The sequence below is a fragment of the Lutra lutra genome, chromosome 8 (genome assembly GCF_902655055.1).
Source record: "Lutra lutra chromosome 8, mLutLut1.2, whole genome shotgun sequence".
In the NCBI taxonomy this organism is placed as follows: domain Eukaryota; kingdom Metazoa; phylum Chordata; class Mammalia; order Carnivora; family Mustelidae; genus Lutra; species Lutra lutra.
The window spans coordinates 133,851,248-133,874,439 of record NC_062285.1 but is presented as its reverse complement, the minus strand read 5'-3'; the positions used below and the strand labels follow the sequence as shown (position 1 = coordinate 133,874,439).

General features: G+C 55.6%; 2 protein-coding genes across 6 annotated transcripts; one reads left to right on the top strand and one right to left on the bottom strand.

Annotated features, from left to right (window-relative positions):
• Nucleotides 1–636: 636 nt before the first annotated feature.
• Nucleotides 637–7,929, bottom strand: MPST (mercaptopyruvate sulfurtransferase). Of its 4 annotated transcripts, XR_007129248.1 has the most exons (4): nt 7,701–7,751; nt 4,009–4,633; nt 823–1,198; nt 637–791 (listed from the first exon to the last, which is right to left on the bottom strand). XR_007129248.1 is itself a non-coding variant. In XM_047739797.1 (3 exons), exons 2-3 carry the CDS (start codon nt 4,601–4,603, stop codon nt 900–902), a joined length of 894 nt encoding a protein of 297 aa, XP_047595753.1. In that variant the 5' UTR covers nt 4,604–4,633; nt 7,798–7,929; the 3' UTR covers nt 637–899. The 4 variants fall into 4 exon arrangements, 3 of the variants coding, with proteins under 3 accessions (XP_047595753.1, XP_047595750.1, XP_047595752.1); XM_047739797.1 differs by lacking the exon at nt 7,701–7,751 and adding an exon at nt 7,798–7,929 and having other exon boundaries at nt 637–1,198; XM_047739794.1 differs by having other exon boundaries at nt 637–1,198; nt 7,701–7,818.
• Nucleotides 7,543–20,662, top strand: TST (thiosulfate sulfurtransferase). 2 transcript variants are annotated; one of them, XM_047739793.1, is made up of 3 exons: nt 7,543–7,675; nt 8,843–9,458; nt 20,200–20,662. In XM_047739793.1, the coding sequence occupies exons 2-3, from the start codon at nt 8,846–8,848 to the stop codon at nt 20,496–20,498; spliced, it is 912 nt and encodes a 303-aa protein (XP_047595749.1). In that variant the 5' UTR covers nt 7,543–7,675; nt 8,843–8,845; the 3' UTR covers nt 20,499–20,662. The 2 variants fall into 2 exon arrangements, with proteins under 2 accessions (XP_047595749.1, XP_047595748.1); XM_047739792.1 differs by lacking the exon at nt 7,543–7,675 and adding an exon at nt 8,057–8,170.
• The last annotated feature ends 2,530 nt before the right edge of the window (nt 20,663–23,192 follow it).

Sequence of the window (23,192 nt, the reverse complement as noted above, 5' to 3'; positions counted from 1 at the left end):
AGAGATGGGGAGATGTGACCCAACTTCAGGCAGGGGCCACCTGGGGCTTTCTCAGACACCATGTCCATCTCAGCACAAAGGACAAATGCAAGGAGGAGGACAGAGCCTCTACGGGAGGCAAGCCTGGGGGCAGAGGTGTTCCTTTGAGCAGAAAGGATCAAACCCCCTGGCAACCCCCCCACCCCCCCTGCCCCATTGCTCCAGAGGATAGCCTCCAAGTGTGGGAACCCAGGTGGCTGAACTCCAACCTGGATGAACTTAACCCCTCTCTTGAACATCCCGGTGGGGCTGGGACAGGCCTCCTCTGTGCGGTACAGCCTCCTGCCCGTTTAGACCTATCTCTGTCTTGACATTGGAAGCATTGTGGACCTGGGTGGGCCTATGGGTGGCACTCTAGACATATCACAGCAAGATTCATCTTAAATGGCCCGGAAGCCAGCAGTGAGACCCCCAGCATTACGCGGTGGAAGACAGTTTGCTGGGGGCACTCTGGTCACAGGAATGGAAGGGTCCTGGGGCTCCTGTCCTGCTCGGAAGGCAGGGAAGCGATCCCCAAATCCCTCAGGCTCCGCGGAGCTCCCTTTGCTGGGCATGCTAGAACCGTCGACTCATCAGGAACACCAGGCAGACCCCCAGTTAGAAAGATTTAGCCCTTGGCTATTTTATTTCCTCAACAGTGAAACAAGGGAGGGCCCCCACTTGGCGTGTGGGGCAGCTGCTCCCCCAGTGCCCACCACCACCTTCTCTCCTGCCTCCACTGGGAGCCCACAAGTCAACGGAACTCCTGGCCTTGGGGATGTCCCCCTAACGTGCCACCTGGCTCGCAGGAAGAAACACACACTTGGTCAGAGCAGAGTCAACAAGGAGGCTGGGCAGAGCTCCCTGTGTCCTGCCTAGTCTCAGTGGGTCTTCCCCCGGCCCTCGGAGATGACTTCCTCTGGCTGTGCGCGCATGTACCACTCTACCCAGGAGCCATCGTAGATGGCCACGTCAGGTTTGCCGCAGAGGTAGGCCCCCAGAGCCACATGGCAGGCTGTGACGCCAGAGCCACATGTGGCCACCAGTGCCTGGGACAAGTCCACCTTCTTGTCCTGGAACAGACGGTGGATCTCCTCGGGGCTCTTCTCCAGGCCCTCCTTGGTTAGGAAGTCCGTGAAGGGGATGTTCACTGTGCCGGGGATGTGGCCGGGTTCGATGCCTGCAGCAGGACAGCAGGAAGGTGGGGACAAGGACAAGGGCGTATGAGAAACGGCCACTGCAGTATGAGAGCCTCCCAGGCAGCCACAGCACTGAACCCTCTCTACACGCACTGCCCCACGCAGTCCTCACCCCCAGAAAACCCAGATACCACTTACAGGCATCCCCAGTTTACAGATGCGCATGCTGAGGCTTGGTACTGTGCCAGGCCTGGCTGGAATGGGGATCTACGACTCGGACCCCACCAGAGTCTCACTCTTCCCCTGGATTCCTGATCACCCATGTGCTGGGGGCATGACGGTGGAGGGGAACAAAGATAAACAAGCCCTCCGCCTGGCTAGGACTCCTTGCCTTTGCAGTAAAGGAACGGATTGGGCCGGGTGGACAGGCATCGCTGAGCCATTACACCGATGAGCAGTGTTACAAAGGCCCAAGGATGTCATGGGACATATTATAAAAGATATTAACAGAAACAATAATCCTTGAACTGAACACTTACTTTGTGCCACACACTATTCAGAGCCCCTCCACTGTATCTTCTCCTTTAATACTCCCCCAAACTCTACAGGACAGAAATGACTACCCCTGCCCCCCGCCCCCACCCTTTACACAGAAGAGGAGACTGAGGCACACAGACTCAGTTGCCCAGGTCAGAGAGGCCCCAGAGCAGGTGCTGCTAACGCCAGGCCATGGGGGCGGGGAGGCAGGGAAGCTTCTCTGAGAAGGCGCTGCGAGTGAGTAGGGGTCTGTCACATGGACAGGTCTGGGCAGTGGGTCTGAGAGCACCCCAGACTAGGGAAAGGGGGAGGGAATCAGAGGAGGCAGGAAATCACATGGTGTTTAGAGGGGTTCAAGGTCACTGGGCAAAAGCACAGACACAGAGGGGCTTAAGGCCCAAGAGGAACCACCTTGATTAAGACATAGAGCTTTGACCATGACTACAAGCAGAAACCAGATTTCCATTTTCAAAAGATCACTTCGATCATAGCACGTGGAATCTGGGCAAGGCTAGAGAGCCGTTCACTGAGAGGGTCACCCCCCCTTAAACCTAATCACTTTGCTTTTACCATCCCCTATGAGGCAGGTGTCACTAATATCCCCATTTTCACGCCAAGAACTGAGATTTGCAACAGAATCAACCCTTACAGCCCATGATTCAAAAATCAAGACTGAATGCCACTGGGGTGGGGCTCTAGACTGGTGACTTCTGTCCCGGTTTCCCCCTGCAGTGGGGAGACACTCCTCCAGGGAGCTGCGGACCCGTATGAGTAGCTATTGGCAGGACTTAGCATACAGGCAGCGCTCCAGGTCCACAGGGAGGTGGGAGTGCACCGTGCCTCCCCACGAAGGTGCGGAAGCAGCTCAATGGGAGACATCACATAGAGACCAATGCGAGGAAGCAAGAAGAGCAAGCTCTCCAGTTGGGTTGGTCACTGTCAGAGCCGGGCTGTCCCTGTGCCTTGAATCCCCACCAAGCAAAGCATGCTTCCCCCTACACTATCCGACCGACAGGGCCCCTCACTGAGGGGCATGCTTGTCCAGCTCTCAGCCCGTGTAGCGGGAACAATGACCATGAAGGGATGTCTGCCACTGATCTAGATCCAGCCTTTGCATGCGCTGGTTCAGTCCAGCTCCACAACGAGCCTGCTAGGGGCGTCCCATCATTGCCCACTTTACAGATGAGCCCACTTTGCGGATGACCAAGCAGGACTGAGGCATCGTTAAGCACTTCTGGGAAGAGTTATAACCACAGAAGCACACAGTCACTCTGTCACCTCCCATCTCTTCGTGCCCCTTATGTGTGAGACGGGGAGCTGAGCATTTCATCCATTTGTTCTCATTTGACATTTGACCCTCATGGTCCCCCAGGCCTGACTCAGGGGCATGGGGAAGGCAATTCAGGGACAGGCTCCCAGGGGAAGTGGCAAGTTCTTTGCATCCTCCCCAAAGAACACAGGCAGAGGAAGAGCTGGGTGATTACTGGTTGCTCACGGGAGTTAAATGAACTGCCTCAAATCCCCCCCACCCCGCCCCACCCGGGGCCGCCTCCTGACCTAGAACAAGGTAGCCATCCTGAGACACCGTTTCCTCCTCTGTCCAGTGAGAGCACCCACCTCTCTGAATCACGGAAAGGTTCACACCAACATGGCCATTGACCCACTCGTTTGTGGGGACCCCTGTCCCCCGATAGAGGGCTTTCTTGCAGTCTCCTTTCCTGGGGAACCAGCTCATAGGCTCGGCCCCCACTCAGGCCAGCAACCGCCTCTATTCAGTTTCTTTCCAGCCTGGGGCAGCAATCCCTCCCTCTCTCTCTTTAGTGCCCCCTCCTTCCTGCCCTCTGCAAGCCTTGGTCCCTCCCAGGGACGTTCCACTCACTTCCCCGCCCCAGACTCCTCCCCTTCCTGTCTGCCTTCGTCTCCAGCAGGATGGCATACACCCCATCAAACCCCATCCCTTTGGGCTTTTCCGAAACTGGGCCTGCCACCCCTCCGATTCCGCAGAGACGCCCCTACTTCCGCAGAATTGGGGTAGGGCTGTTTGGTTTCTTCCTCTTATCCAGGGAGCCCTGGGTTCCTGGTGAGTTTGGGGTAGTCACTGCCCACAACACGGGTGAGGGTGGGGATGGGGCGAGTACTACTGTGCACTCTTCAGGAATAAAGCCACTGAAGCTTATGGAGGGAGGCAACTAGAACCCTAATCTCAGGACTCCACCCCACGCGATGTCCTTAAAGGCAAGGAAGAGGCAGAGCTCTGGGCACACCTGGGCCCGCGCCAGAGCTGATCACCCGCCCCTTCGCGCAGGTTTGTTACCGTCTCGAGGCTCGGGCTCGGTGCCCCTGAACCGACCCGCGGCACGGGCGTCTACCACCTGGAAGCGTCGGGATTCGAGGTTCTCCTTGATGTCCTCATACGTCTTGATGAAAGCGGGGTCGAGCGTGGCGCGGAACTCGGCGGGCTCGGGGCGAGTTTTGCCCGAGCTCAGCGGGAGGCCCAGGCGCAGCCAGTGGCGGAGGCCGCCATCCAGCAGCGACACGGCCTGGTGGCGGAAGGCGCGGAACATCCACCAGACGCGCGGTGCCGAGTAGAGGCCCTGGTCGCTGGCGTCGTAGATCACGACGTGGGTGGCGGCGCCCACGCCCAGGCGGCCAGCGTACTCAGCGAAGTGCGCGGCGCTGGGCAGCATGTGGTCGTAGGGCGACGTGCGGTCGCTGCACTGGTCGATGTCAAAGAAGGCGGCGCCGGGGATGTGGCGCTCCTCGAACTCGCGTCGCGCGTCGCGACCCAGCTTGGGCAGGTACCAGGAGGCGTCGAGCAGCTGCAGGGGCTGCCCCGCGCGAGGGGCCCTCAGTGCCTCGGCCACCCACTGCGCTGACACGAGCGCGCGGAACAGCTGCTGTGGGGCCATGGTGGCGGTGGCGACACGGGGGCTGCAGGCCTGGGAGAGAGGGAGAATGTCAGGAGGGAACTGAGGAAGAGGCCGGCTGGATGGCTGGAAACCGCCTGCACCGCTGGGGCCGGCCCTAGCCCGCAGGGGCGGTGGAGCCCCGGGGAGGGCAGAGTCCAGGGAACACAGAAAAGCCGCGGTGGTGAGCCCAGGTGAACCCAGGTGCAGACTTCGATCCCGGGGCCTCTCCTCCCCTCCCCCCGTGAGGACACAGACACAGCACAGAGCAACAGAATGACCCTGACCCCTTCCAGGGCACCGCCTGCCCTTCACCGCTGCTGGCTGGAGGTGAGGTGGGGAGGAGCCCCTACCTGCCTGGGCTCAAGACAGGTAGGTAGGGGTAGGAAGGGGCAGGTAGGGGCCAATTTTCAGCCCCTCCCCAAGATGCAGCTCTGCTTCGCCTGCCACCCAAGGTCCCTGGTGGGATTCATTCTCTCGTTCATTCATCAAACGTTTATACAAGCAGCTTCATGGGGATAGTGGCTGGGATTTACGGACTCCTGAGCCTCATTTAATCTCACAATACCTCAGAACACACAGGACACAGCGTAGGCTCTCAATTAATTAGTGGAACAAGTGGCCCCAAGAAGGCTAGCAACATTCTGTTTCACAGAGGGTGACACTGAGGGTCACGTAAGTGCACTGAGTTGGCCAAGGTTGGCGGCTAAAGACCTCACACCAGGCAGTCGGACCCCGGACTCCACATGTTCACAGGCAAGCACTGTGCAGGCTCCGGGGGCCCTGCAAGGGCAGATTTGGCCCCTTGAGCCTGAACTTTGTCTCTGAACGTTCATACAGCAGCTACAACAGTGGTCCTGCCTCACCCCCTTTTCCCGCCGCTCCCCTGCTGGGCCAGCAGCTAAGAGTACACCAGCCCAAGACAAGCCAAGTCACTGCCTTCTGGGGTCAGGATGCTCTGAACATGTTGAGTCCCTGTCCAACAGCCCCTGGTCCATTAGATGGCTTCCTGCAGGTCCGAGAAAGGTGCCCCCTCCGCCGGGGTATGTGACCAGGTGAGCGGCAGGTTGGCCCCCCTTCCCCTTTCAGCAGGGCACCACCTTAAGATCCATACCCAGCAGTCCTGCCACGGTGGGGGGGGCGGTAAAGAACAGATGCTTTGTGGGCCCCGGCCCAGGCTCAGCACCGCAGCCTTTAGAGTAGGTCTGTGAGGACGCCTGTTTTCTGCAGGAGGCGACTAGAGATGGGAGTGCCTTGCCCTTGCTCACACAGCTGGTCACGGGCAGCCTCGGGATCTGATGCCAGAGCTGGGCTCTGGAGGCTGGACTTCCACCTTGTGCCCCAGCCCCTCCCACACTCCTCTGGCTTTTAGGAAGTCACTCTACCCACATGGCCAGGCCCTGTGCTGGACACTGAGAAACTCTCGATTTTGCCGGGCCTGGTGTAAAGACAGGCCACAGGCCTGCTCAGAGGACAGCATCATCGAGGAAAGTCTGGAGTTCAGAGTGAACACGGAGGGGCCACAACCTCAAGCCTAGGGCGGAAGCAGAAGGGATGGGAAGTCTTCCTGGAGGACGGTTTCAGGGACCCAGGAAACTATCGCTAGACTTTCAGGATAAGGAGGCCGCCAAGGGGGCTTTGGCTAAGGGGTGATTCCAGCATCTGTGGGTGCCCAACCTTCAGCCCTTACAGTGGAGATTAAACAATGAGTGTTGAGAGCCATCATAAGCCATTGCACTGGCTGGTTTTAATCATCGTTTAAAATGGCTTAATAAAAAAGATAATTAAAAAATATTTTAAAATGGCTTAATAAAAATCCTATTATTTCTGAGAAGTTACTCTCACTGGTAGACTTTGAACAACAGCAGCATGTCTAGAATCTTAGTTTCAGGATTGGGTGGGACTTCAGAGGTCTGAGGTTATCCCGCAGCCCCTCCCCCCTTGATTGGCAGTTGTCCCATAGGCCTGAAGGAGGCAGAGGAGGGTCTGGAAGAGCGGGCTGTGTGTCACTGAAGGGCGCAGATCAGGGCCTTTGGGTGCTGGCCAGGCCTGACCCCCTGCAGATGCTCTGGGATTGAAGGAATCCAGGACACACGGGACAGCCCCAGGCCCATCTCAAGAGCACACACACCTACACTAGGGGAAGCCTGGGCAGGGCCAAACACGAGAAGATTCTCCATGGAAATGCTTGTCAAAGTTTGCATTTGCCAATGTGAGGATATGATGACTTCAGAGTAAAAAGAATTTTTAAAGAGGGGGGATGAGAAAAGCATTCCAGGCATATGTCACACATCTGTATGCAAAACGCTGAGCAGGGAGCAGGGGTGGCCCACCAGCTTGGAGGAAACAGTGGTTCCCTTTTCAGGAATGATGTGAAGTGGTTGTAAAACACAGCCATTGTTAAAAAATGTAATGATACAAACTTACGATCAAATAGATTCATTAAAAAGAAAGGCTTTTTTTTTTTTTTAAATTATGAGGCTTTGGGGGTGAGCCAGGTAAACAAAGGCAGCAGGCAGGCCACTGGGCTTCAGATCTGAGATTAACAACTGCGAGGGGGTGGGGGTCTCAACCCCACTGTGAGCCCCTGGGGTAACTCACTAGGCCTGTCTTTCTGGTCTTTAAATAAGTTTCTGGCCTGCACGGCAAAGTTGTTGTGAGAAGTCAGTAAAACCTTAGAAGCAACGTGCTCACGGAGCAGGCCTTGACCAAGGCTAGTTTCGTTTCACTCCAGAGAGTTCTTTTCCAGCTACTTCCCTTGGAGCCTCTGGGTCACTTGGCATTGTCTCCCTGGCCTCTCTGTGGGGTTTTATTAGTCCTCCCCCCTCCCTCTTGCTCTCTCGGGTGACACCAGCTGACCCGACACCCCCACCCCACCCCCCTACCCCAGCTTCCCACCTGCCGCTCACGCCTAGGCCACGGAACAGGCCACCCGGAGCGGCCTGCGGACAGCCATGCTTAGGGCGAACCCAGGGGCGCGCCTTCCCTCCTAGACTGCAGCCCTCTACTCCGCTCAGACCCCGCGGGGGAGCTCCGCGCCGCGCACCCCAATGATCGACCTCCCCCTAAAGAAAGGCAAGTGCGATGCCGCAGCAGTTACCCGGGTCTCGGGCTCCGGGCTTCCGGGATCGGTCATGGCCCCAGCACAGGGCGCCCCCTCCCCGTTCCCGAGGCCGTCCCCTCCTCCCGCCACCAACCTGCGACCGGCCAAAGGGAGGAGACTCGGGCACAGCCCACCGCCGCGGCCACTTGGAGCCGCCGCTGCCCGCGCCTTCCACTCGCCGGCCCGGGGGGGACACCCGTGCCGCCGCGCCCCGCCCCGCGTCGGCCCCGCGCCCCCCTGGAGGGTCCCCGGGGTCGGAGGGGTGCGATGCACTGTGAGGGGGCGGCAGGTGGCGGGCGCGGCGGGGCGGCGCGGCGCGAGGCTGGGGATCTGCCGGACGGCGCGCCGTACCCCCCTCCGGCGGCCGCGCGATGGTGCAGGCCGGCCAGGGAGGTGTGGGCTCCGGGTTCGAACCAGCCAACTTCTCCAGCGGTCAGGGACGAGCGCCAGGGCGGCGGCGAGGGCGAGTGAGTGCGGCCGGGTGGGGCGGCGGCCAGGCGCCCGGGCCGCTCGGGATTGGGCCACCGGTCTGGCCCCTGCGACCTCGGGAAGGGTCCCCCCGGCGAAAGCGGGGCAGGGTGCCCGGGGAACCTCGGACCCAGCAGGGGCAGAGGGCACCGAGCTGGGGCTGGGCGCGGGCGTTCTGGAGGCGGGCGAGCTTGGCCGTGGGGGGCTCGCCAGAGGTTCGGGCGAGCGCGTGTGCGAGCCGCAGCGACCCCTCCCCCGGGCTCCCTCTCCTCTCCCCTCCCAGCCAAGGGGGTTCCAAATTCAACAGGTCCCCTCTCCCCTGTCCTGGGCATCTTTTCGCCGCTCTTTTCTGGCAGGATCCCGAGGACGAGAACCCTAGCTCCCGGGACCCGGCGCCCTCCCCGCCAGCTCCCCCTTCTGGGGCGCTCCGAGGCTCGCGCCCCGCCCCCTTCTGCGCGGGGCGGGGCCCCAGGGAGGGGCGGAGCGGCCTTTCCTGGGCCGAATAGGCAGACCTCTCCCGCAGCGTGCCTCGAGCGCCGCGGCTGGGTTGCTGGGCTGCAGCGAACACACCACCCCCGGGGAGTGCGCTGGGAAAAAGCTCCTCCCAGACCCCGCCCCGCTGTACACCCGGACCTCATGCCGCTCTCTTTCCTGGTTTCCACCCGCGCCAGGTGATGCGCAGAGCTGAAACCATGGTTCATCAGGTGCTCTACCGGGCGCTGGTCTCCACCAAGTGGCTGGCGGAGTCGGTTCGGGCTGGCAAGCTGGGGCCGGGCCTACGGGTGCTGGACGCATCCTGGTACTCGCCGGGCACCCGCGAGGCCCGCAAGGAGTACCTCGAGCGTCATGTGCCCGGCGCCTCCTTCTTTGATATAGAGGAGTGCCGGAACACAGAGTCGCCCTACGAGATGATGCTGCCCAGCGAGGCCCACTTCGCCGACTACGTGGGCCGCCTGGGCATCAGCAACCAGACGCACGTGGTGGTGTATGACGGTGACAACCTGGGCTGCTTCTACGCGCCCCGGGTCTGGTGGATGTTCCGTGTGTTTGGCCACCGCACCGTGTCGGTGCTCAACGGCGGCTTCCGAAACTGGATGAAGGAGGGCCTCCCAGTGACATCGGAGCCCTCACGCCCAGAGCCTGCCGTCTTCAAAGCCACCCTGGACCGCTCCCTGCTCAAAACCTACGAGCAGGTGCTGGAGAACCTCGAGTCTAAGAGGTTCCAGCTGGTGGATTCACGGTCCCAAGGACGGTACCTGGGCACTGAGCCAGAGCCCGACGCAGTAGGTAGGTGTCCTGGGGGGTGGGTGGCTCCCGGGGAGTGATGCCCCCATGCAATGATGGGGAATAAGGTTGTCTGGGACCTCTCCAGGGGTTGACTTCAGTCCCCCCCCCACCCCATAGGTAAGTCCCGGTCTGCATCTGTGAAATGAGAGAGCAGAGCCAAAGCTAAGAGCTATTTCTGCTTTGATGCTCAAGGACCTACCTCTGTGTTCCCATAGCCGCGTGCTAACAAGCAACCTAGCATCCCTATGGGGTGGCATCAGCAGAGGTGACCGGTGACATCTCCACCCACATCCATGCCCAGGCATGGCTCCTGGACATGCCCAAAGGTGTGTCCATGAGCTTACACATGTGTCTCTGTACAGAGGCTCTCAAGGACACCTAGCTTCCTAGGGGCCTCCCTTAGTTTCCCAGAAAACCCGCGTAGACATCAACAATGCCCTGCCGGCAGCACCCCCCACCCTGCTTCCAGCTCCCTCGACCCCCTGACCTTTCCAAACAGCTGCAGCCTGTTTGCAGAGCTATAAAATTAGCTACTATTTCATGCTAAGCCCTCAACACCGCATTAACTCATCCAAGAAAGCTTATAATACACCATGTTAGAGAGGAGGAAACAAAGATGGGAGGACCTTCAGTTACTTGCTCAGTTAAGTGGCAGAGTTGAGATTTAACCCAGTGCTGACAAGTTTCATACTAGTACTCCAAACCAGGCATCCACAGGGAGATGACTCTTCCTGTCCAGCGCACAAAGGAGAGGTGGGGAGGGTTCCACATTGCTGGGGGTGGGTGGAGTCTCAGGAGAGGAAGTGCTGAGTTCTAGAATCTCCTAACAGAGAACCTTAGAAGTCTCACCATCACTCTGGCTGGGTTTCCTGCTTCACTGCTGTGGGAGCCACTCCAGGCTGACCCGAGCCCTGGGAGTGGCCAACACCTCCTAGCTCTGTGCTCTGTCCTTGGGCACGGTCTGCAGAACCTAAGTCCAGTGCAACATTTTTCCTAACTTGTTGAAAAATTACTCTTCCTGTCTGTGCCTCTGAGGGTGAGGATGCTGTGAAAACAGTTCTGGACATTCTTAGAGCTGGAGGTCCTGAGAGGTCACCTCATCGGACAGAAGGGAAACTGAGGCACACAGAGGAAGTGGCAGGTCAAGGCCCTGTGGCTAGTTCATGGCACAGCTATGGCTCTCCCCAGGCCCCATGTGTTTCCTGCCCATGTTGCTCTCTGGAGGCCTGGAGTTGAAGAATCAGAGACTTCCAGCACGGACCTCCTACAGACCCCCTCCTGGCCTTGGTCCAAGATGCCTTCCCTCGTTGGAACTTACGCTGCCATCATGGGGAGGAATGGTAGAGTTGTTTCCCTTAGCTCCTACTTGGCTTGCCCTGAGCAAGCTGAAAATAAGCCAAGAGGTCAGATCCCATCTCCTCACTCCTATTTTAGGATGAGGGCATTGAGGCTCAGAGAGGGGTCCCTCCCCATCGCCCTTCTCCCTACCTCCTACCGCCTCCAGATCCTGGGTCCCAGGGAGCATGGATGCTTCTTCCTGGGAGGTCAGCCCCTCTTCTGTGGTGAGACCTCAGTCAATTCCTTGACCTCTCTGCGTTCCCTTATTTTAAAACAAGAAGAGGAATGCCAGCCTTGCCCACCTGGCTGTGTATTTATTTAAATGCAGCAGTGGCTGGAAGGGTGTTTTGAGAAAGGTAGAAGCCGTGCGGAGGGCTGGGCCGTCTAGAACGTTGGGGCGTGGCACTTCTTCCCTAAAAGGCTTTGCCGGCCTCCCGAACAGAACAACACGTTTTGGGAGCACGGAGGCACGTGGGGCTCTCTGACTTCATGGTGCCCAGCTTGGCGTGGGGTCAGCGGTCCAGACGGAAGCCCCAGGGGCTGTGTGGTTGGCAGAACGTCCTGGTAGAGGAGCTGGGAGTGAGCCTTGGACTCCCGATGGCTGCTCCCTGCTGACACCGAGACAAGCACCTTCCCCAACCCCAGCTTTATGCCCCAGTGCCTTTGGTCCTGCTTGTGAGAAGCCCAAGGTAAGAGTCAGACAGATCTGAGTTGCATCCTGGGCAGCTGAGGGCAGGCCCTTTCCTCCTTAATGAAAGGAGCATGCTCACCTTCTAGAACGCTGGGGGAAGCCAGCAGAGCAGGTGGCCGGCAAATGCAACCGGGGTATGTATAAGCCCTGTTCTCTTTTCCTCCCGCCTCTGCCTCGAGGGCAAGGAGGGTGAAGGGGGAGGAGACTGACCCCCTCATGGGCACTTGCATCTGCAGAATGTTTTTGTTTTGTATATTCATTCCTTGATGCCACCCTGTGCTGGGAGGAACGTGGGAGTTAGGACCGATCTCACTTTGCAGGTGGGAAAGGGGAGGAGAAGGTTCTCTAAGGAGGCAGAGTGGCCAAGATTTGACCCCAGTCGGCAGGCCTCAAAGTGAGGCCGTTTCCCAAGGCCACTGCTGTGTAAGCGAACACAGGGCCTGGCGGGGAAAGGTCACAGCCTCACAGTGCAGTGTTGCTTCCTGGGATCCTGGGGCCCCTCTGCCTGTGTCCCTCCCTCCCCGGAGCTGAGGGCTGGTGTAGGATGGGGGCAGGAAGCGTGCTGAGCTGCCTCCCAGTGGCCCAGAGCTGCCCACTGGGGCATCCCGCCCTGGATTGCTTTGTATCTATAGGAGGAAAGCAAGAAAGAGCCAAACGGGTTTTCCTGGCCTGGAAAACTCACACCGATCAGCGGCCTGAGAGATGTCAGCTCACCCCGCCACCCCCTACTGAGGATAGTTCACAGCCTCCTCAGGAGCTGGGAGCTTCCTGGGGTAATCTGAACTGGCCCCAAGATGCCGAGGGCAGGGAAAGACCAAGGAAAGAGCAGGCCGCCCCAGGTCGGTTGGTGGCAGGTTTAATAAGGGAACTTAAGGGCTGGTCTTGGGTGGCCGGCTGCAAGATGAGATTTCCACACCCGCCTGCCAGATCTTGAAAGCTTATACGGAGGCCTTAACTGGGGTCAGTCCCATACACGCTGTCCAGCTGGTCTCAGAACCACATTCAAGGCTGTGTCCTTGGGGCAGCCTCTGGGAGCGGGGAAGGCAAGCAGAAGGCACATTCCAAGGATGGGAGGGGGAGAGGAATCTCCAGTTGCCCCAGTCCAGCTCATGGGTCAACTGGTGGTTATGTCCTCTCCACGACCTCTCCCCCCAAATTCTACCCCTCATGTCGGCTCCTAGGGGACCTGTCACACCTGTCACCCCCTCCCCACTTCTGCACTGTGCCCTGAACAGTCAGCAAGAGGCTTTATGAGCATGCTGGTGGCTCCCATGGTGGCTCTCTATGTTGGAGGCAGAGGCCACAGCAAGAGAAAATACGGGCACATACAAGAGAAAACACAGAGTCAGACAGTGCTGCCGCCATCAGAGGTTACATTTTCCATCAAGAGCCCCATGATCCAAACCATTGATTTATGAAGTCCCCTGACCTGGGAGTCGGATCATTCATGGCCTTCCCTTATTTTCTCAAGTGACTTATTATCATTATTTTTTAAAGATTTTATTTATCTCAGAGAAAGTAAGAGAGAGAGAGAGTACAGAGGGAAAGGTAGCCTCCCTGAGCAGAGAGCAGGAAGCCTGACGGGCTCGATCCCAGGACTCCGGGACCATGACTCGAGCTGAAGGCAGACGCTTAACCCACTGAGCCACCCATGTGCCCCTCTCATATGGCTCAGTAAAGGTGATATAATAGACTCATCAGATATGAACACAGCAGCATTCTGTTTGGATAACGGCACAGGTGGCTCCTTACCCGGCAGTGATGTTGTCTAAGACCATCCTGCTTTGGAGGACAGCTTTTCCTGCTGAGGATAGTTTGGTGTTCAGTAAGGACAGGTGTTGTTGGCCATCATTCGAGGCTTGCTGGGTGAATCTCGTTTGGGCAGGATGGACAGCCCAGGCCCCCCACCTCTTCCCCTTTTCCAATGGTGCTATTCTCTTCCAGGTGTAATGCATTTTAGCAGGTCCGCCTTCTGGCAAGACCGTGAGATCCCCAAGAAGAGGGAGCACTTCCCCCCTCACCCAGGCCCGTGAAGTCACTCGCCTGTCCTGGTGGGGCGTCTCATTGCAAATTCCAGCAGATGACACCTCGCCCATGTGTGCTGGGCTCTGTTCTCAGCAGTACAGCACGTCGATCTGCAGGGAGCAGGACAATGGACATGTCCCTCCACTTCCATGCATTTATAGCGCTGGGTGTCTGGGCGAGGGTCCCCAGTCTGGGTAATGGGGCAACAGTCCCTGCTAGTTAATTGTTCATATGTAGGAAAGCCTGGGACACGGCTTTAAATGACCCCCAGCCCAGGTGGTTTTACCCAGGAATAATTGAATCTGCTGCTTTAATATTCATTTTTCCTTTTTATCAGCCAACATGCTGGCAGGTTATAGGAGAGATGGGGACCTCCATTCTAGGTCATGTTCTTTTGCCCAGTTTTGCAATAAGACCCCCAGTCGCTGTCTAGTCAACGAGGGTAGCTAAACACCACGTTCCGTTTCTCTAATCCCCTCGTGGTGGCAGCCTGGTTCGTAGTCACCAGGGAAGGCTGGGGGTAGACCAGATGTGGTATCTACGCAAACCGGGCATAGGGGAGAGGGAGCAGCATAACCGATCTGCCAATCGGTCACCAGTTGGGAATTCTGGTGAATGGCCCCAGGCCCCTTTGCCAGTTGCCTTGTGTGTCATTTACAAGACACAGGACATGCTGTCACTGCGTTAACCAAGTCACTCTATGTCAGGGTCAAGCCAGCATCCTTGGCTATAAGCCAACCCACCTGGACGCGATGCATCGTTCCATGCGTCCAACCTGTTCTATGTCCTGAGAAGCCAGTCAATAGGGATCGTACCTGGGCTGGGGCATCAGTTTCTTGACTGCCAGGGGGTGGGTGTCAGTGCCTCACGAGCTGGGAATTGGAAACGTGAAGACTGTCTCAGACTCCTGCAGGCAAGCCCAAATATCCCTCATCTATCCTGACCCCATAAGGGCCCACTCATGGTCATCCACCCCTCAGCTCCCCATTGCCCAAACTATAGCATTAATGTGGTTGAAGACCAGGGCTCAGGAGTGACTACGAGTTCAGCCCACTGGCTGCCATGACCACTTCCTCTCTGAGCGTCTCCATCTGGAGGTGCGCTGTGGGCACTGTTAGGAGCCTGTGGTCTATGGGGGCACACAGAGGTCTGGCCCCCATCCAGAGCTAGGACCAAAATCTTAGGGGTACTCCCTCCTGTTGTCTCTGCCGCAGTGCCTGACCCCTGTCTCCCAGAGTCCCAGACTCATTCACTCCAATGAGAGCCTTGCTTTGGAAATGCCCAGAGACTGACCATGTCATTAGTATTTTTACCTTCTCCCTGATCCCCAGTCACCATTTCTTTACCAGGTGGCAGAAGGGACAGCAGCGCTGTCCTCAAAAACCCTACCATCCCTACAAAGGCCTATAGATCTTTCGTCTTCTCGAGGGTTGGAAGGATCCGTATCTTACCAGTCACAACATCGAGGAAGAACTGTGTCTTCCCTGAGCAAATGATTCCCAAAAACTTGATCACAGTGCCTGGGCCTTGAATCTTCTGCAAGTTCACCACCATTCTTCCCACACAGATGTTCAGCAAAGCCTACAGCATGTCCCGCCGCAGATAAAAGTTTGCTTACGTTAATATTACAGCGTCAATGTAATGGGTGCATTTTACTGATGTGAGGAAGGAGAGTAGGGACAGTTCTCGGAATACCATCCCATGTAATTAATCCTTACTCAGGTCACTGGTATGATCTTTATTCGTCCGTCTTGCCTGTGAATCTCCTTTTGCAGGAAATGCTCCAACGAGAATTCATTCTCATGCAATTGACAAGGGAATGTGGTTATTTTTGTGATAGATATTTTAAAGTAAAAACCAAGATTATGGTTGGTAACATGATACCAGGACATATCAGATTTTTAGGAATTTTATATACTTTCTGGAGCACTCCTATTAGTAACTTCCATATAAATAGTTCCTAAGGAAGGATGAGCATTACTTCCAACTGACGATACTCCCCATGTAATTTAACGTATGAAATGTCTGATTAGTTTAATACTTCTCTCTTACAAGAAGAAAAAAAACGAATCTTTCGAGCCTATCCAGGAAGATCTCCAAGTTAGTTCAAGATCAGTAAGGCTTCATTTAGAGTTTGATTTGGGGGAAGTTTGTCAAAAATACCAAAAGATTTTAAAATACATGCTCTTGTAGGATCACGGATGGTTGTGAAGCAACATTCAGTTATCCATTTAACCAAAATGACAATTAAAGGCTTCAAAGGCAAATAGGGAAATTGCATAGTTGTAAAAACAAAACAAAACAAAACAAAACAAAACCGAACACTTAGCTCTTTTAAGAGAGAAGACTTTGTTTTCTTAGGTATTCAAAGACCTGGTAAAGACTGCATGAAACTTAGAACTTACTTTGATAAAACACAGAATCTTTGTTTTCTAGGTAGGTTACCTAAAAGGCAAGGAAAAAACTTTCACGATCCCATCAAGAACAGACCAATCATCCAAGAAAACTTTATCCATTATAGCAGATGAGAGAAAATTAAATTTCAGTTTCACATGAGTTCACTTTGATACACAGTTTATTTTAAAGCTAATTAAATAGTGCCCTTTTACAGATTAATTTTGGTAATAACTTCAGGAGGTAGAAAAAGCATATATTAACATATAGGCCTATGTAAACATACAGGCAGAGATCCCATAACTTAGCCCTCAATAAGTCATCCTGGGGAGATGTGGGCTAGTCTTTGGACAAGGGACCTTCTAGAACAGTCTGTACTCCCTCAACCCCCAGATTTTTTGCTACAGTCTCTGAGTACTGTTTTGGTTATCTCCTGGGTGTTTACATTTCAAAGACATAAGATTTGCAACTTTGGGTTTAATTTTCCCTAGGTTTAGGGGCAATTACTATTAAAAATGTTCCTTTGTATTAGGGGCGGGAAGACATGAGGGATCTCCACTTCCCTCACCCATAGCATCCTCTTCATTCCCGTTGCTGCTTGCCTGGCAATCCACCTCTCAGTGCCCTAATCAGCTTTTGTCACAAGTTCCTGTGTCTTAATCCACAGCATCTCATGCCTTCTTCACCTTGGGGGAAAAAAAAAAAAAAAAGGTGTGCCAAGGTTTTCAGCCGATTTCTACTCTCCTGCTCGAAGCCAGCAGAGTAGTGGACACCTGCATGGCCTTCTCTAACCTCAGCTCTTCTTCCAAATTTTTTTTTTTCTTTTCTAAGATTTTATTTATTTATTTGACAGAGAGAGATCCCAGTAGGCAGAGAGGCAGGCAGAGAGAAAGGAGGAAGCAGGCTCCCGGCTGAGCAGAGAGCCCGATGTGGGGCTCGATCCCAGGACCCCGGGATCATGACCTGAGCCGAAGGCAGAGGCTTTAACCCACTGAGCCACCCAGGCGCCCCTTCTTCCAACTTTCTAACTTGACTTTGAGCCTCTGGCTGGGCATCAGTGTCCTGCTGAACCACTCCCAGTAGAGGCCAGTGCCCTGTGACAACCGTTCATTTCATTTCTCTGCCGCAGTGCTGTGCACAGTGTTTCAAACAAGCACAGGAAAGCAGCCAGAATCTTGGGAGGCGTCCCTGGACTCACGCAGGGGTCCATAATCCCCTAACATATGAGCCACCCCTCCCCACATAGGGGTCGCTGGCCGATGTAAGGTTTCCTTCACGGATGCCTCTTTCCCAAGCCTCACTTTTTTAGTCTCCTGGCTGGTTGGTCAACTTTTAGTTCCCAGCCTCTCTGGGGTAATCTGAAACCAGCTCCAGAGGCAGAGGGCAGGCAGAGGCTGAAGAAAGGGGCAGGCCACTCCAGATCACTGGGTGGCAGGTTTCATAAGCAAGGGAACTTACAAGCCTTGTTTTGGCTGGCCATACCATGAGATTGCCACACCCACCCACCGGATCCCAACAGTTTATACAGACGCCTTAACTGGGGTTGGTCCCATACACACTGTCCAGCTGGTCTCAACACCACATCACTATCGCAAGGCCAAATCCTTGGGCAGCCTCTGGGCGCGGGGAAGGAAAGCAGAATGTGCACTCCAAGAGCAAGGAAGTGGAAGAGGAACCTCCAGTGGCCCTGGTCCAGCTCCTGGGTGAACCAGCGGTCACGTCCTCTCGATGACCATCCCCCACCACTGGCATCTTCTTGGCCAAAGCTGGAGTACAAATTCCCAGGTCCCTGAACGGGAGGAACCTGAGAGTTCACCTTATCCATTTCTCTGCCTCAGTTCCTTTTTCTAGACAGGCTCAGGGTAGCCCAAGAACACAGGTTTTAGGGTCAGACAGACCTGACTTCACTTCACACTCCTGTGTGTCCTAAGCCAAGTTTCCTTTTGTTCCATCCTTTTGATCCATCAGCTGGATCATCCGGCTTTGTGAGGATTTGGGAAGACAAAGCTCTTGAGCTAACCCTTTGTCTGGTGCCTGGTGCCAGAGGTCTGAGCATGGTGGCCTGCCTGCTGGTAGGGGTGAGGGGGTGGCAGAAAGCCTTGAAATTGCAGTGGAGGTCAGAGTTGTGGGAAAAGCAGCGGGAACCCCCACTTCTGGGCCCGCATGCCTTGCCTTCGGCTGGCTGTTCTCCAAGGTTCTCTGGGCTAGGTTCATCTTGGCCCTTGTCACGCACGGGCGGTCAAAGCCTGCTCATTGAAATTCCTCAGGCAGGCCCTGAGCCCTCTCTGGCAGAGGTGAGAGGAGGACCCCCTCCTCCTGAGGCTGGCCCAGTTTTGGGAAGCCCGCATCACAGAAACCCCCCACCCTGACTTCTTTGCTCCCAAGAGGTGCCTTTTATGTAGTCAGAAGAAAGCAGTGAAGCTATTTTCATCAAGGATGGGAGGAAAGAAACAAAACAACATTCAGAACTTAACAAACGCTTGCACTTTCAAATGCACTTAAATTCAGTCCACTGCCCAGATGCCGAAAGATTTTTAAGTTGGGTGTCTTGGCAAAGGATGCCTTTGAAGCCAACAGATCTGTTGTTCCTCATTGGTAGGGTCAGCACACATCCAGGCTCAGATTAAAATTTCCAGACACAAAAGATGAAATGACAGCAGGAAGAAATCACTGTAGTTTCTAAGTTAGGACATCTGTTTAATTAAAGGATCTCTTGACTCATGTCCATGAATTTGGCAAGCCTCTTTGGCTTCAGGGTCCCGGGACTGGGATGTTGCTGGCATGTTGTACCCCGACTGTGCCCGGGGTTACTAGGGGCTTCTACCTACCGTAGCTAGTCTTCTCCATAAGGCTGAGAGGTAGATGGGGTTATCTGTCCCATTTCACAGATGAGAAGACTGAGGCTCAGGGATTCAGGGCCTCCTGGCTACACCCTGCCCCAATGTGTGCCTTGGTCCTGTCCTCTCCCTCCCACTGCTGCCCACCCTGGTCCTGCCCTGTCCCATGGTCCAGGTTTAAGGGGCGTAGTGGGGAATTTTGGAGGAAGGGGAGCCCAAAGAGATGCTCAAATCTGTCTTGGGCCCCACTCCCCATATCCAAAGTCTGCCAGGGTGTGGGGTGCTTGAGGGAGAGAGGAGCGACCTTTGGCATGCTCAGGGTGAGACTGAGACCTTGGTCTTGCAGGCAGCTCCAGCTCTGGCCTTGGCCCAGAACTCTTTGCTCCCCACCCCTGCAGACTGTTATGAAACCAGATTTGGCAGAGGAAAGACCATTCCAGAATTGACCCTGGAGCCAGCTCAGACCCCCACTCTACTTCTCTCCAAGACTTTCAGTTAGGAAGGCCTGAAAGGACCACACTGCCCCCACCCCTTCCCTCCCACGGGGTGGGTCGTGAAGTGACAGGAGCATCAGCATCTGAGCATGGATGGACCAGGGTCAGCAGCTGGTGCTTTGCTCCTTAAAATAGCCTGGGCCCGCGGAGACTCTAGGCCCATGGAGACTCTCATTCCCATTTTACCCCTGGGGAAACTGAGGCTCAGAGAGGTGACATGGCTTGCTTAAGATCACCCTTCTGGTAAGTAGCCGAGCTGGGATTCGAACTTATGTCTAGCAGCAGGTCACATTTTCTTTAACAGGAACATCAGAGGACTTGGTGTAATCCTGGGTCTGCCTTTGCCTCCCCATGTGGCCTTAGGTGAGCCATTTCATGCTGCCAAACCTTGGTGTCTACATCTGTAAAATGGACATTCTATTTTATGCATTTATATTATATTAATGAATCGTGTGGTTATCCATCTAGCATCTGCCTTCCTTGCTAGACCGTAATCTTCCTGAGAACCTGGACCATGTCCACCGCTGTGTTCTTAGCAATTGGCCCCGGCACGAAGCATTTGCTTCTCAATAACCCTATGAGATAGGTATGTACCATTGAGCCCATTCTACAGATGAGAAAACCGATTCAGAGAAGGGAAGCATTTGCCCAAGATAGATGTTAATAAAAAAGCAGGTAAATGGCAGAGCTGAGACTCATCCCTGTCCCCTCAAGCAGGGATGATGTTGGACATCCCAACCTCACGGCAGGTTTTGGGGGAGGGAGCCCTTCGCCTTGAGTCTCCAGCATTCCGTGGGGGCTGGGCCAGGATTCAATTGAACTCTGAGAAGGGCAAAGATGTTCTTTTGTGTGTGAAGCTCCCTATCCTTATGGCCATGGCCCCAGTGGTTCCCACCCCCTTTGCCCCCACCCCCTTTCCTGCTCCTAAACCTGTCCTTCCCTCTGTCCTCTGCCGCGCCCAGGACTGGACCCGGGCCACATCCGCGGCTCAGTCAACATGCCGTTCATGGACTTCTTGACCGCGGACGGCTTCGAGAAGACCCCAGAGGAGCTGCGTGCTATGTTCGAGGCCAAGAAGGTGAACCTAGCGCAGCCCCTCATTGCCACGTGCCGGAAGGGAGTCACTGCCTGCCACATCGCCCTGGCCGCCTACCTCTGCGGCAAGCCGGATGTGGCTGTCTACGATGGCTCCTGGTCCGAGTGGTTCCGCCGGGCACCCCCGGAGACCCGTGTGTCCCAGTGGAAGCGGGAGAAAGCCTGAGTGGTGGGCCTCCTCCCTGGCAGGCAGCCCCCATCTGTTTAGTGACCGCAGCCTGACATGTCGTGTGTACCTCTTTAGCAAAGGACACTGACCGGGTTTTAGAATCGCTATGTAGAGCTTTCCTTTCCCCCTGAAACACTGGAATAAACTGCCTTTTCTGAGTAGCTGTGTTTGCCTGCCTCTCCCTGGGTTTCACAACAGTGCCCCATACGCCCAGCTCCTTCATGTTCCTTAGAACCCGCTAAGGCCACAAACCTCCAGAGCGGCCCCTAGCTGTGGAGGCCACACTGAGCATGCCACCCTATTATTTTATTCTGGCAAAGGAAACCACTTGTTGTCCCATGTCTGGTACAGCATACTAGGACCTACCTGAAAGGGGGATGGAGAAGGTGGAGAAAATTGAAACAGGCTGGCTGGGGTGCCAGCCGTTCCTGCTGTAGGTGGAGGAGAAATAGGGTGGGGGACATCCGGGCTTCCAAAGCAGTGTCCCCCAGTACAGGCCCTGGGGCCTCTCGGAAGAGGCGATGCTCAGAAGCAGGCCTGAGGAAGATGACCTCCTCCTGGGGTGTCCTTCCTGGCTCACACCTGACCCTCCAGGGAACACATGAAGAGAGCCCGGAGAAGCAGCCTTAGCCCTGGGAGAAGGTTCCAGAGCCCTGGCACTGGGAAGCTATGGTAGAAGACAGGACCCACGTGGCTGGAAAAACAGGCTTTCTGAGCCTTCCTTTGGGTCCACGTGTTGGGGGGGCCCATAGCTGGTGTACTGAATTAAGAAGCATCAGGTTACGATCTGCTGAATGAGGGGGCACAAGCCACCCCCCACCCCACAGGGTGGGCAGGTAGCCCCCTCAGCATCCGAGTTCCCACTTGGGAATGTGAAAACCCTGGGTTTATTCTGACGGAAGATGCAGTTTCAATAGAACGGCACAAAAGAAGGTAAGTCACAAGATTTATCACTTATAGATCCCAGACGTGGGTGGGGGGTGATGAGCAAGGGGAGGGCAGTCCTCTGTCCCAGGTCACGCGTGAGCAGGAGAGACGAACAGGGAGCCTATTACTCATAAGGTGGTTAGGACCGAGGGCACTGGCTTTCCACAGGCTCAGCTCAAAGTGCTTATTTTACTGGGCGCCCTGGGAAAGACAAAGCTGGAATTTAAGATGAAATCCTAAGCTCGGGCCCTTGTCTACGTCGAGTCTGGGCACAAAGAGGGTCATCCCATTGTCAAATGTCTGGGCATGCCTTAGGAGGGCTGTTTTCCCACTGGCCTCACCTAATGGGGGTCCCCTGCTTCCACTGGGCGGCCTTCCTGGGCCAAGACAAGGCCACTGAGGGCCAGGGACCAAGTCCGTTGATGACATGCTCCAGTCCCCAGCCCGGCGTTGGGGAGGGCAGGTGCTCAGTAAATGCTGTAGAGACTGGGTGTCAGACTGGGTCAGGCTGAAAGCCTGCGGGGTCTGCATGGAAGAGAGCTAGAGCTGACCCCTCCTGCCTCCATAAGGTCTTTGTCATGCCAGCTTTAGCCTCGAGGGGCCAGAGAATCCAGCCCAGACCCCTGATCCCAGCAACTGCCCTAGGGAATGTGTGAAGCTGCTAGGTTTGCTGTAATGTCACTCAGCAATAGATAATATGGGAGTGCGAGCAATCCCAGGAGACCAGTGAGGAGGCAAGAGGTGGCAGTGGTCTGGACTGGGGGCTGGGGCACCGGGGCGGCAGGTGGAGATGGCTGAAGGGGTGCGAGCCTGGTGTACTCTGAATGCCTTGCTGATGAGTCGCTTACGGAGTTAGCTGTGAGTTACAGGTGACATCTCTCTGTGGCAAGCAATGCGAAGTGACTTTGCTCTGTCCTCATTCTTACCTTTGGCGGTGAGCTGTGTCTGTTTCACATGCAAGGAAAGATTAGCCAAAGAATCCAGCTGAAGTCACCCTTTTTTTAAGTGGCAGGCCCAGACTCAAGGGCCCTGAGTGTCACCACAGTCTCTGCCTCCCGGGGAGCGCCTGGAAGGCTGGCATGAGGAGGCAGCCTCTAGAGCCCTGCCCCTGCTGAGCAACAGCCAGACAGGACTGAGTTGCTGCTGGCACCAGCTGCAGAAGCCACTGAGCTCTTCATCTTCAGTAGCCTTCGTGGTTTAAACGGGGGAGAGCAGACTCTCTCTGACCCATCCTGTTCTCATTTTACTGCTCAGTCTCTGATCCAGCTCAGAGAGCTCCAGGTGCACCTTTCCCTCTCCTCCCCACTCCTCTTGATCTGTATCTATGGTCATAAACACGTCTACACCTTTAATATTCAAGTCCCTTCTAAGCTGTTAAACTCCTATGCATCCTTCAAAGCCCAGTTCAAATGGCCCTTCGGAGAGCCCTTTTTTCCCCAGACAAAACTCATCATGCTCTCAACTCAGTCCTTTGTTGTCCCAAGATCTTCCTTTCCATCTGATGGCACTGAAGCCCTCACTGCCTGACACACAACCTGACACACGTAGGGGGCCCAGGAAACATTTTGAGTGGATGAGAGAGTGAATGATGTCTGAAGACTCTCCCTCATCCCCTCCGCCCCCCGCCCCCCAGTACCGGCTTTCCATGGCCTCAGTTCCCTAGGGTGGGCCTAGGAGCCCTGTGAGGTAACAGAACCCCATGAACAGTGCTCACCTTGGCAACTCCAGGAGCAGAGAACGGCTCCTCCCTAGCAACCACTCAGG